Source organism: Uloborus diversus, chromosome 4 (genome assembly GCF_026930045.1).
Source record: "Uloborus diversus isolate 005 chromosome 4, Udiv.v.3.1, whole genome shotgun sequence".
NCBI classification, from domain to species: Eukaryota; Metazoa; Arthropoda; class Arachnida; order Araneae; family Uloboridae; genus Uloborus; species Uloborus diversus.
Window position 1 is genome coordinate 124,880,946 of NC_072734.1, and position 14,904 is coordinate 124,895,849.

Sequence of the window (14,904 nt, forward strand, 5' to 3'; positions counted from 1 at the left end):
GATTTCAATCTTTCGAAAAAAAGGCTTAATTTCCACCGAACTTGAACAGCATTATGATTTGCTGTTATATCATTTGAAAGCTAGTGAGGTGACCAGATTTTGGTAGATTTGACTGATTGTAGCTCAAACGATTGGTTTTGAAAATGCCATTTACAGATTTGGGCACCAATTCAACTTTGAGTACTTTGAATGTTTCAAAGCTTATATAGCTTGCTGAAAATTGTAAATATCTCCATGAAAAAAGTGTCATTTTATAAGATTTTGTTTGCTCTTTTTAAAAATGTACTTATTTTGCTTGTAGATATCTCAGGAATTTCAGAAATGTTTTCTTCTCAGAAATTTTTTTGACTCATTTTCCTTCTATCTACCGTAACTCAGTTACGGTTACGAATTGGACAGGATAATGGGTGGTTCTATGCTCCATTTAGGCCCTTCTATCAACATTTTTTGTTTTGCAGAGTAGGTAAAATTCACCATGCATATATATATCTTACTAATATTATATATGCGAAAGTTTGTCTGTATGGATGTATGGATGGATGTATGGATGTTTGTTACTCTTTCACGCAAAAACTACTGAACGGATTTTGATGAAACTTTACAATAATATAGCTTATGCATCAGAATAACACATAGGGTAGTTTTCGTCCCGTTATGGGGGGCAAAACCCCCTTAGGGGGGCAATAAAACACAATTTTTGCATAAATTCTCTAATATTGGGATGAAAAAATACTTGCACATATTTACATTATATGTCCATCGAAAGCTCTGATTTTTCTGCTGAAGATGGCAACTGTTCGAAATTTCTAAGTAGAATAAAAAACGAGTTATGAGCTTTTTAGATCCATGTTCGAAGGCTTTCCTCAACTCAATACAGTATTTAGTGTATCATCTCAACTCCCTGTCGATAGCGACAATTGTTGTATTGTTGACTTTCTTTGCTTTTCGTGATTGTTCAAGGCTTTTCTCAAGTCAAATCTTGAAGTAAGATTTTTGCACAAGATTGGCAAATAATACATGATTTAGCTGATGATTTTCCATTTAAACGGAACTTTAATGTAATTAATGGTTTTTATTATTATTTATGCTAATTGAACACTTACTCATTATCCAAACAACCAGCAGATCGCCAAAATTTTTGCAGAAAGATTTCCGTAGCTGATGCATTTGGCAGTTTTTTCAACGTTGCTGTTTTCGAAGCCGAAGACTACGTCATAATGTTTCTCAGCTTTCACCATGTAAACAAAATATCGCCAATCAAAGAATTTTTAAAAGACTTTTTTTACTGTGTTAAATAATCCAGCAACTAAATTAGGCAAATCCGTACTTTATTTAATTTATTGTTTATAACAGCACAAAAACTTCCATTAATTTTCCTTTTTGCACAATTTCAAACAATCACCAAATTTTATTACTTATTTTGGTAACATTTCGGATGAAACTGTTTAGCGCCATTTTATGGTGACCAAAAATATCTCAGCATCTGGCGACGATATCTCTGTAACGAAAATTAATATCATATCGTTTTACAAAGTAAGCAAAGAATGGGGGAGCATCATCGAAGGTACCTCGAAACGACTATCGCAAATTCGGTAAAATCGCACCAAGAGCCACAATGATTGAAATTTCCGGAAATAACTAAAGCAAGTATAAGGGGATTACAAGCGCAGCTACTTTTTTTTAATCACTTCGTACTTAATTAACCATACAGAGAAGGTTTTAGACTCCATGTTAAAAAAAAAGTATCAACAGATTAATCTTTTTAAACATGAGAAGATTAATTTCATGTTTTTTAAATTTGTATATGCTTAAATATAGTGCTTTCGTTTCTAAATCAATACTACTTTGTTCTTTATACTTATTGCTATTTTAGTTTTATGGGTAAGGAAGTAACTCGATTTTTAATCACGTCAAAAAGATGTGTTTTAAATTTTTTTACTTAAAACAAAAAACAAAAGCAAGTAACGATTTTTTCTAATAATTATTACTGACCCAGGCAACGCCGGGTATTTTTGCTAGTATATATATATATATGGATGAGTAAATATATCTATGTGTGCAAGTGCATGCATAAAAAATAAGAAAATCAAAAGTAGCATATGCCAAAATAATATTTTACAAGAACATTAAAATATTTGCAAGATGCAAAAGTATTGCAATCACAAACAAGGGAACCAGTAATCTGCAAATTACAAGTTCAATGTTGAAATGTTCAAGATATTTTTTTCTTTTTAATTAAGCACAATGAAATGAATTCTTGAAGAATTCAAGCTCTATATTAACTTTTTAAGCTTTTTCAATATTTTCAAGCACTTGAAAATGAATTTTTTTTTTCAAACCCTTTTTGAGGATTTCAGAAGTGCACCAACCCTGAGATATTCAGAAAAGTATGATATTGATCAGTGCACATTTTCAAAATGAAAACTTCTTTCATGTGATAGCCTTGTTTGCGGAACCAAGATTGAACTTAATTGCTAGTGGCTTGTGTGACATCAAAGAGTAAGTAAGACATTCAGCATATGAAGTTCAGGTTCTCCCTTGTATGTTAATGCATGTAAAGATGACTTGCAAATAAGCAGAATAATTGAAATTTAGTATTCAATTATAAAAAAAACATTGAAATTGATGATAAGTCTGTGAAAAGCACTTATCATCAATTCCAATACTAATAATTAAGATGTAAAAATTTAACACCTTAACCATACAACTGCATAATAATAGGGCAAACTGCACAAATTCACACGTACAAACTCCATACATGCCAATAATTCTGATAAACAAACTGTACAAAAAATTTCAAAATTAAAAATGAGTAGAGCAAAAGATTAGGGCTCGACCGATGGTATTTTTTGGCCAATGGGCCGATGCCGATTGTTGGCCGATTGTTCAAAGACGGCCGATGGCCGATGGCCGATTGTTTTCCTCCAATTGGCCGATGGCTGATGGCCGATGCCGTTGGTCGATGGCAAAAAAAAAAAAAAAAAATCAAACAGAAATAAATTGATAAGATTATCAGGGATTAAAAGGATCACTGATTCATTTCACTTAACTTCCTTTCTACAAAAAATCGTAATCACAAAAAAAAAAAAAAAAATCAAATTTCTTGACCTAAATTTCTATTTTACGACCACCTAATTTAAACTTCACAAGTTTTTTCGGCACATCTGTACATGCATATGTACCTAAGAACATATAGATGACCAAAATATCCATTTTGAACTCCTCATCAGTTAATTATCGCAAATTTCCTTGTGATGTCTTCATGCGCGTAAACTTTCGTCACTCAAAAACGTTATGAAATAGTAAGTTGAAAACTCATACGTACGTAGTATGATCTAAAAGTTCGAGGACAAGTTGTATAAAACCTTACCCTGAATAGTTCACGTTACCGAAGCACAACTATCTACAAAATAACCTTGGACGACTATGCACTTCTGTCAACATTCGTATAGCTTTTAGAAGCACTCCTGGAAGTCATTTTTCGCAACCTCCTAAAAGGCCTCTTGCGCTGCTACTTTAAATTCATCGTGGGGACGATGGCAACTTTCATGTTGAGGATGCACGGTTCGATTGGTCAATACTCTGATATGACAAACAAATAACATAAGGTTTCGTCGGACTTAGCTCGTGTGACTTTTACCTGTTCCCAGCAAAAAAATCATTTGCATGGACGCCACTTTCTTCCGTCAGGAGAAGATAAAGCTGCATCATAAGAAGGTAGCGAAAAATGGCTCCCAGGAGTGATTCCAAAAGTTATATGAACACTGGCAGAAGTACATAATCCCTCAAGGTGACCTTTTGAAGGTGGATGTGCTTCGGTAATGTGAACAATTCTGGGTAAGGTTTTATACAGCTTGTCCCTGAACTTTTGGATCGTAATATTGTAATATTGTAATAATGTATGGATTTAGGTACATTAAAAATAGTTTAAAAACATTAAATTATGTTGCTTAATCATTGAAAAAAAAGAGAAAAGAATAAACTATGAAACCGTCAACAAATTACGCAATTAAATTGAAAAGATTGCACGTAGACATTTTTTAGTCATTAAATTAAACGAAAAAGATAACAGATAAATTACAATATTAAATCATAATAGAAATATTTTTGTACTTATTTAAAATTTATGAATAGAAAAGTTTGCATTATTCATAAAATCTATAACAGTGACATAAATTTTGCTGAAAAAAGAAATACCCATGAAAAGAGCGAGGTTCTTAAAACGCAGCTACAATAAACAAACTCAATATTTGCATTAAGTTAATAACTGAATAAATATAATACTTGATCTGTTGTTTGCACATAATATTGAACAATTTGATTGTTTAATCTTTTATGAAGCTTTACAAACAAGTTCAAATTAAATTTTTCAATTTAACAATAATTTTCTGAAATTTAAAAAATTGCATAATAGAAAATCCTTGAAACTATTCTATAAAAAACGAAAATAACTTATTCATTGATTTTATATAAATACATAAAAATAGTTACTTACAACAGAAAAAAAAAATCGATCGCTATTAATGATGCAAAAAAGATGGCGCATTACGAAATATAGGTGAAACAAGTATGAGAAATACGCAAAATGACATTTCTTGACCAAAATAAATCATCGCTAAATATTTAAGAAATGCTTGAAACGACGAGGGAGGGTTTGGGGGGGGGGGGGGTCACCCTCTGATTTTGGAGTAACTCACACTTCGGCCCCAACTTCGGCCTCATTTTTTTAGTACAGAACCGCTACCACCAACGCCTCGGAAGAGTTTCTGAATCTACTTCAACACTTTCGAAGAAAAAATTCACAAGTCCTATTGATTTCCAAATTATGTTACCATTCAAAACGTTTTTAATCAATTTCTTTCATTAATGCTCTAAATTCTTTCTAAACAATAGATAAAGTTTGAAAAACAAATCTCTAATTTTATGAATGGTGTTAATTTTAAACAACTCAGAAGTACAACTAGAGTTTAATTTCAAAAATTGAGGGAGTGGGAGGAGGGGCACGCAAGTGTTCTCGGAAATTGAAAAAATAGTCGTAAAAAATAGAGTTCAAAATAATCATAAACATGGCCAGAAAAAACCTTTTAACACTTGCACCCGAGTTTGTTTTGACGTGCAGTGGCGGATTTAAAATTTAGCAAATGTTGAAATTGCGCGAGAGGCCCCATAACCATAGGGGCACCGTTGAAGTTACAAAAGTGCTTATGATAAATGTTTTACAACTTCTGTGATAGAGAAATGGGGCCGCAAAATGTACTTCGACGGGCCCCAAACTTGTAACTCCACCGAAGCGATACATAAAAGACTGCATTACTGTGATTCCTATTACAAATATCAAAAAAATTAAAAATTACCCTCGGTTCAACGGGAATCTAACAAAATGACCCAAAAAACGGTTTTACCATCTCATATTTGTTTCCATGTTCTCCAATTCGGCAATATATCACCAAATGATGAAATATGTAATTAATAGCCACAAAAAATGAGTAAACTGGCTTTTCAGAGCACCCGATCGAAAACAAAAGGGAAGTGCACAACTGGAACGTACGCACACCCCACATGTGAGAATTTAACCTTCTACAGCTTACCCATTTTTGAGTTATGACTTATGAGAGATATATACGTACATCCAGCTGCAAGAAACAACGCAATAATTAACTTGTTTGTACCTGAATGCAAAATTAAAAATTCCTTCAGGGGTGACTAAAATAGAAATTCATACTGAAATTCAAGTAAAAATTTTTATAAGAAAACAATAACTCCCTTTCTTATGTATTAAAAAGTAAAACAGCATTGGTCCTTTTTTTTTCCTCTCAAAAACATCGGCCAATTCCATCGGCTTTTCGATGTATTTTAAGGCCGATGGGCCGATGTTTCCTGCAAGTTAGCATCGGCCGCCGATGCCGATGCCGATGGCTAAATTGTTGAACCATCGGCGCCGATGTATCGGCCAGGCCGATGCATCGGTCGAGTCCTACAAAAGATGATACATTTACTGCAGAAATTAAACCTATAAACACATAAATGACAAAAGCGCATTGCTCACCTAATGATCTATCATCACTATGAGCCATAGCTAAACTATCAACGAAAAGGATCAAGAGATGCAAAGTATATTTTCCTATAAGATTGTCATCAGATCTAAAAATAAAACAAATGAAATTTTTCTTTTTAGTAACTATGTGGTAGATAATGACGTAGCATGAAACATGTAATGTACCACTGTAAAAGCACTAATTTTCGTGAGGTTTTAACTTTCGGGGTTTTCGTGAGCCCATCATAATAACGAAATTTGTAGCCTTTCGAATTATTTTGACTTTATTATATGATCAACTTTTGGTTTTGTTCATAAGAATTCGCTAAATTTTTAGCTCGTGAAATCACTGATACCTTCATTTTTGCGAAAATAAGTGCTTCTACAGTACTTAACCCTTTAAAAGCTAATTTAAAAAAAAATCCAATTTAAAATGAAGTTTACTATAAACATATCATTTAACAATTTAACAATTTAAAATAATAAGTAGATTTTTGGATTTGTAGTATAAAAGTAGTAATAAATAATAATACTTAAAAAACTACAATAAAAGCAAAATAGTCAATATTTAGCACATAAGAGTAAATCAATTAAAACAAAAAAAATGTTATGAAGATTAAATTTTGCATTTTTCCAGAAAATAATTACAAATTATCCGGAAAAAAAGGCACAATTTGTGTTGTTTTCAATAGTTTGCATTGCTATTAACATCCAATGCCGTTTTCGGGAACTTAGGCACTTAAAAAGTCTTGTGTACTTCCATCTTGGGAATGACCAAATATGGCGGCTATGCCCAAAAATAAGAAATAACTTTTTTAATTTGTCGCATGAAGACAATTAAAAAATAATAAATCTTCATGAAACTACAATTCATTGAAAAGTTTTTATCACATTTGCGTCCAAGGCAGTGAGGATAAGATTAAGTTTTAAGAACAAAATTTTTCATTTCTCAAGAAAATTACTTTAAACAATAATAATAATAATAATAGAAAAACAATTTGCAGATCATTTTTTGTTATTTTCATCAGTTTTCAATTAAAGAAAACATCCAATTCTACTTTGTTTTTAGAAACTTAAACATTTTAGGATCGTATCTACTTCTATCTTGTGAATGACCAAAGATGGCGACTACGTTTCACACGTAGCTGAAATGATTTTCCGATCAAAAAAAAAAAAAAGATTTTCCCCGATCGACCCTCCCATCCACAGGTTGTGCTTCCGAAGCAGTAAACTGTCTTCTCTCCTGTTGAGTTTGTGCATAATTCCTGTTCACCTGATTTTTTTTCCCTTGGGAACTACTGAGAGAAAAAATGGCGGCTGCTGAAGATTTTTTGGGTCGCCACTTTTTTCATTGCTTTAAAATTGTTACAATTTTTTTTAAATACATCGATAAAAATGAAGATTAGATCTCATAAAACAAAATTCCCTGGAAAAAAATTGGGAAAAGAAAATTTTTGGGGACACATTTGGAAAACTCCCTGACATTTTTGACTATATGTCATTTTCCCTGATAATTCCAGGTTTTCCCGGAGCGTACGAACCCTGAAACGAACAGAATGTTGTGGCAACCCATCTAAAACTTTAGGCAGTAGAAAGAAATGCGTTCCCCTCACTGACTCCATGCAAGAAAATCTTCGCTCTTTTGGCGCATTTTTTGTTGTAAAAAAAAATTCATTTTTCGATTGCAGTTTTTAAGTGCCAGCGTCGGTTTAGATAAAAATTTACAATTTTTTTCGTGAAATCACAATAAAAACGAAGACTAGATCTCACGGTACTTAATTCCTTGGGGAAAAAATGGAAAAATAATGTTTGGAGGACAAAATTTGAAAACTCCCCGACTTTTCCCTGACATTTTTGAGTGTCATTTTCCCTGACAATTCCCGGTTTTCCCGGAATTCCCGGAGCGTACGAACCCTGATTTTTTCCTCTTAAAAAAAGAAAAACGAAAAAAGGGGGGAGGCAAAGAAAAGTAATTAGAGGAAAAATGACAACGGGAAAGAGTGAATTCCACATTCTTAAGAAAATGGTTCCATAGTTTTTAATTTAATTTTAGTTAATATTAGGTGCAAAAAAAAAACATTTCTATAAATAGAGATAGATCAGAAATGTCAAAGCTTTAGCTTGTATGGAAATCCAATAATGAAAGATAGGAAAACATGAAAAAACACATTATTTACCTGAATATAGTATAAATACTGTTGAAAGTTAAAGCAGCTCCCATTCTTTTGAAGGGGTTAGAATGCAAAGCAAAGCTGTTAAGCTTCCTTAAAAGATTCTCTGCATGACCATTTTCTGCCTGCAAGAAGAAAATTTTCAAATTTAGAAGCAAGCATTTATTTCCCTTAAAAACTGTCCATCAAAATTGGTTTGGAAAACTAACAACTTTGTTTCAATTATTAATTTATACCACTATTTTAGCCAAATTTAGCCACATGCATTTAGTTTTGAAATTCTTCTTGTTAATAATAATTTATTTTTCGCAATTTCGGAACTTTGCATTCTGGTTGATAATTTGCTCAATATAAATAAAAGCATGTTTTCAACTTTTGAAATTCCACAATATCAATAACTTTTAAACAAACTGGTAATGAAATTTACAAATTAATATCACTGCAATGGGATGTAACTTCTGCTCCAATCTTGCAAATCCCCCCCCCCTCCCCTTGTATTACAAAATGTATTTTTTGTTGTGAAAAATGTTCCTTACTTTATGATTTTGCAGGTGTTTTAACTTAAAAGATCTCCCATGGAAAAGTTGTTGCCATGGCCTCCGAGAAGGTTGGACTTCGGCCTGTTGGATTCATCATCATGTTGGATCATCAATTGGAAGAAATTAACAAACTAAACAAGATATGTATACTGCAGTGGATACCAGCGCATGTAGGCATCCCTGGAAATGAAGAGGCAGACCGAGTTGCCAAGGAAGGGGGAAATCGCAATAATGAAATTTCCATCAAGGTCTCTCTTAATGATGCTAACGCTATCGAAAAGTTCTGTTTAAGAGAAAACACCATCAAAACAAAAAACTCGCTGATATATGAAATAAATGCAGAGACCTTACCAAACTATCACCTGCCTTTGAACTGGTCACTTTAGAGGCATACTGATCCAGAGAGATGGTAATAGAACCTACCGTCCCTGCAGTAACTGTGATGATGTCCTACTCACAAGAAATCATATTTTTGAGTGCCCTGCCATTTTAAGATCTCTGGCCTGGCATGGGGAATTCTCTCCAAAAGACATCAGTTTGTACTCCAGCAACATCAAGGAGCTGGCCAACTGTGTTTTGCAGACACATGGATTTACATAGCTCTTCCCATGGACTTGACACCACCACCACCTCTACACCACCAGTGTTTTAACTTTCTTGACCTTGGTAGTCAAAATGTTTCTAAAAGTAATATATAGCTACATGATTTAATTTTCTGACTATCAACTAGCAAAATTGGATTTTGTGCCTCAGCAGAAAAATCTTCAGATGGCATCATTGTATCTCAAGCTATCAAAGTAGATTTGAGACACTCATGTGGCATGGCTCTACTTTTTTCAAAAAAAAGTCAAGTTTCTATTTTTAAGTGGAAACATATCACCTAATTTTCTACATGCCACTTCAGAATGTTAGCACTCTTTTCTACGATTTCTACATTTTTCCTAAATGCATTGGATCAGCAACACCATATTTTAGCTGAAGTGTTTACAGAAGCACAACTAATACGATCATATCTTCTGCCATGTGCTTTTTCTACCATTTTTTATAATGTTTACTAGGCGTCAGTTTTAGGATTGTAGAGGTGTTAGTGATGATCATTGTTCTGCTTTTTTTTAAATACTTAGTTCACTTTGTGGTGAATCTGACATGACCATGCTCTATAAGCTTTAGGTTTTGTGGTCAACAACAAAAGGCCTGTCTATTCCCGAAATCTATACAGGGAAGGTGTTTCAAGTTGATGTTTTGCAACTGACTTGTTAAATCAATGATTCAATGAATGTGCAAGAAATTTAAAGAAAAAGTGTAAGATTATTGTTTAGAAACAGAACCAACAATTAACAAAAGGAATGAACCAATGTGTAATAACCACAATATCAAAAACAATCAAAGTCTCCATTTTAGAAAATATATTATTTTTTTAGTTATTTATTTTTACTGTAATTTTCCATTTGAAGAGATAAATGTGTATAAGCAGGGATAAAACAGAAGATGTGTATTTAATGTTTGGATTTTGCATCAGTTAAGATTATTCAAATGATCTCACTCTTTGAGAGAAAGAGAGGGGGAGGGGGAACAAGAAGTAATGACATCACACATTTTTAAAAAACAATACACTTTAGAAAAAGCGCAACATGTAACAGGGAAGGGGGTCAAATTTGTTGAAAAAAAGAGCAATATCATTTACGGATAGTCCCTTATCTTAAATCCTGCAACTACTAGGAGAACGAAAAATGTAAAACGCAAAAAGTTAAGAAATAATTTATTAAACACTAATATATTTCCCTGAAGGAAAACATATTCTACAATAATGGTAAGTAACGATCAATATTTTATTAATTTTCCAAAAAATGAGAAAAGAAAATTAAAAAAAAGAAGTAAAACATTTAAGCAAACAAAAATTAAATTAATATTAAAATGATCATATACCTTAGAGGATTGCTTAAGAGCCCAAGAAAAGAATTCCTTCAGACAAACTGCACTAAAATCTCGTAAAGCAGTATTTTCCTGGTCAGTAACACCATCCTAAAAAGTTTGCAATCAAATTAAATGAAAATACTTTTTACACAGACAGAAGAAACAAAGTACAACATACCCATAAGCATAATAAGATGACAGCTGATTCTGGTGTCTGAACAACTTTGGGATTAGTAAACCAGTGTATAATCTGCAACACCAAAGGACGAAAAAGTTCTTTAGTCACCTATTCAAAAAGAAAAGAAGCCTTTCAAATTTATCTTAGTTTCTTGACCTACAACATGTAAAAATAATGCATGAATGATTAAAATAGTTTTGTTAAGAAGCATTCAAGAAAAATACAAATATAGATAACATATATTTTTTAAAAGATCATTCATACAATTTTTATAATTTACAAATCTAATACGTGCTTTGTACATATACTTATAGTCTCATAAATAGAGTTTAACTTGAAGCAAAGTTAAAAAACGTCTAAAGCAGCGGTTCTCAAGCATTTCAACACTGAGGACCACTTGGTATCATTCTGAATCCAAAGCAGAGCACATACGATGAGTAGCAAATTTACCATGTCACAACTGTTGCAATTGCGAAAGACCCCAACGTAGGGGCCCTCAGAAAGGCACAATGTAGATTATTTTAAATGGTTCAGTGATAGACAACAGGGATCCCACAAAATGCATTGTGATGGGCTCCTAAACTTGTAAATCTGCTACTGCATATGATACAAATACAATTTTCACAACAATCATATTAGGTGAAATGAGATAATCCAAAAGTTTTCTTTAATAAATTTAATTGCAACTATAAAATGAGATAAATTAATTTTCAGTAGCTGTTCACAGACAACGTTAAAATCCCTTGCGTACAACAAGTTGAGAATCACTGGCTTAAAGCATGGATTCTGGATGGAGCACGAGCTCATTGGATTAGACTATCTATTTTTAAGAGGTAGCTATGAATAATTTAAATTACAATATTTTGAATCATTTTGAACTTTATTATAAGTTTTAATGTAATACGATATATTATGACAGGTTGGTCAATTTAAAAGATTCACTGATGGTTTTCATATTATTCTAAGTCGGAGCACATGAAGCAAATACTGAAGTCATACAATGCAATTGACAACTCTTTTTCATCTGTTGCAATAGTAAACATTTCGCTTTTTGTAAGAGGTGCAAAAAAAATGAAGACAGACAAAAGTTTTTTAAAAATTAAAAAGTTGAAGCCTTTTAGCTTCCAATCAAAAAACTGGGAAGCAGATTTGAAACACGAAAATATTTCAAATCAAAAGATATGGTTACATAAAGATGGGGGGGAAGGGGAAATGACAAGAATTGACACACAGAGTCAAAGAGTTACTAAAAAAATTTGCAATGCTTTTAATTTTTCAATGAGAGTACATCACCTACACTGAAAAGAAGATATTTTTTGATACTATAACTGAAATAATCCACAAAGTCTTATATTGTAAAAAAAAAATGTATACAAAACATATAAAGGAACAGCAAAAGAAGATAATAAGTGCAACAAAGTTCCCATTAATAATATTAATAGCTCCACATACGTTAAATTTATTTGGATAAAGGAAAAATTACCTGTTCAACGTCACATGCTAATTCCAATAAAGCAGGAAAGATCTTTTTGTACAGTGCTTCCATGGAAAACTGAAATAAACATAATTTACTGCAATTAAATTGTAATTAAGTCTCATTGAAGAAGTATTTTATGTAATAAACTCATTTCAGATTAGAATTGGATTACTCTTCAATTGTTTGGCAGTCAAATCATTCAGAAATATAAACAAATAGGTATATATTTAAAAAAAAACACCTCTGCTAAATAGCAATGAGACTAGTCTTTGAAACTAAGAAATAAATTATCTACAGAGAAAATTTAAGTTCTACAGCTTCTAGTGATGTGGATCGGGTAAATTCCCAGCGGGTAGGTAAATATTTTTTGGGTATTTACCCGGATATTTACCCAAAGCCTGGGTAAATACCCAAAAACAGGGTATTTTATAAAAAAAAATGCAAAAAGTGAATGGGAAATTTTTTTTAAAAAATCTAAGTATGAAATAATTGGTAAAACTGATACATACATATGTATTACACAGTTTATAATATTTTTTATTGAAAGACTTGATGAAATTATGAAAGAAACATATTGTGAACCAAAGAATCTTTTTTTTCAATGTCATAATTGGAGAAGTATGAGCAATTCAATGATGAACTTCAGGGTTTCAAAATCACAATCTAGGTTAGTCATATTCAAAATGAAAAAAAAAAGGAAGCATGAGGGATGTTTGGAAGAATAAATTGAGAAGTTATTAAGACTATGATGTTATTTATTTATTTTAGCTGTTTAAGTGATAATGTGGCAAATATAGAAGCAGTTTTCACATTAATAAGCAAAAAAAAATATTTACAGTAAGTTACCGCCCTATAGCCAGGGCTAAGGCAGAAATACGTGAAATACACCGCCAGCTCAGTCATTTCCAGCCGAGGACTGCAGTTTCGTGCTTATAAGCACTCATCAGCCCGGCATAGGAAAGTGACTGAGCTGGAGATGGAAAACCTCTTAAGGAAGCCAAGAGTGCCAAACAAACTGGTAGCTAATATAGAATTAGCGCAAACCAGACGAGTGACCGAAACAATGGTTCGGTTCAACTCGAATTTTTGAAGGCAAGGCAGGTATATTCACAGTAAGTTACCGCCCTATAGCCAGGGCTAAGGCAGAAATACGTGAAAGCACGAAACTGCAGTCCTCGGCTGGAAATGACTGAGCTGGCGGTGTATTTCACGTATTTCTGCCTTAGCCCTGGCTATAGGGCGGTAACTTACTGTGAATATACCTGCCTTGCCTTCAAAATTCGAGTTGAACCGAACCATTGTTTCGGTCACTCGTCTGGTTTGCGCTAATTCTATATTAGCTACCAGTTTGTTTGGCACTCTTGGCTTCCTTAAGAGGTTTTCCATCTCCAGCTCAGTCACTTTCCTATGCCGGCTGATGAGTGCTTATAAGCACGAAACTGCAGTCCTCGGCTGGAAATGACTGAGCTGGCGGTGTATTTCACGTAAAAAAAATATTGTTTTCTGTTGCCTTGCTCATTTGCATTTGTTCCGGGTACTTCATGATGAAAATTTATTCAAACTATTTTTAATACATGCAATTAGTGATGTAGGGTGGGAAGCAAGGGCGCCCATATAGGGGGGCAAGGGGGGCTCAAGCCCCCCTTTGAAATTAGAACTTCCTTGTTTTTGGTACTTTTTTCTTCGTAAAAATGTAAAAACCATTTATTCTCCAGCCATTAATGAATTAGTTATTAAAAATGAAATATTTTAATGACTTTAATCTGTCCTGAAATCGGTTTCCAGGGAGAAAATACCCTCCTAACCCATGGGAAAATATCTGAGCCCCCCCCCCCCTTACAATTTTGCATATGGGCACCCTTGGTGGGAAGGTAAATATTTTTTTGAGTATTTATCCGAAGGCAGGGTAAATCCTCTAGTAATTGTGCATTTTGCGAAAAAATTTTAGGTGGTATCAAAAAGTGATGATTTTCTTTTTAAAACATAATAACTTAAAATAAAAGATTATAAAAATATAAAACTTTATATATTATAATTTTTTTAATTAAAGGCTTAATGAAATCTTACCACAAAAACTGTCAGAATTTAGAATGAAATATTTTAGGCTCAAATTTTCTTCTCGTTAAAATACTATTTTGGATTTTATTTTAAGAGTCATTCCATCAGTAACACAGGATTTTTGAGACAGTATCAAAATTCCTTCCTGCTGCAAGTGCAGGAAGTGTATCTTTAATTTTTTTTCCCATTATCAGTACCTTATCATTTTGAAACAAACCTCAGCAGTTTCTTTCCTTTAGAATTAATAAAAAACTTTTTTAAACATCTTGAAACACATTTTACTGAAAAAGGATTGATCAAGTATTTTTAAGCTAACATTTATGTTGTACTGCATTTATTTTTAGTATTAAAATGTTTTGTTCTTTAAATTAAAACATTGTAAAACAGTGTAACATCTCTATTTTTTTCTCACACTCAATACATATGCTTGAAATACAATAAAAAGAGAAAGTCAAAATATCAAAATGAAATAAGTGAACTAAGGATTGATATGTTGTCAGGGGGTAGATCAGCCACTTAGTTCGCAAGGTCCA

The 14,904-nt window shown here is 32.7% G+C and overlaps 1 protein-coding gene across 1 annotated transcript in view; it reads right to left on the bottom strand.

The window, feature by feature from the left end:
• Positions 1-14,904, bottom strand: part of LOC129220818 (DNA-dependent protein kinase catalytic subunit-like) — a gene marked incomplete at its 5' end in the record, with an annotated part of 269,314 nt that overhangs the window by 195,156 nt on the left and 59,254 nt on the right. The window contains 5 exons of the mRNA XM_054855249.1: positions 6,047-6,141; positions 8,212-8,330; positions 10,671-10,766; positions 10,837-10,944; positions 12,320-12,388. Coding sequence (XP_054711224.1) covers positions 6,047-6,141; positions 8,212-8,330; positions 10,671-10,766; positions 10,837-10,944; positions 12,320-12,388 — 487 coding nt within the window. The remainder of the gene's footprint in view (positions 1-6,046; positions 6,142-8,211; positions 8,331-10,670; positions 10,767-10,836; positions 10,945-12,319; positions 12,389-14,904) is intronic.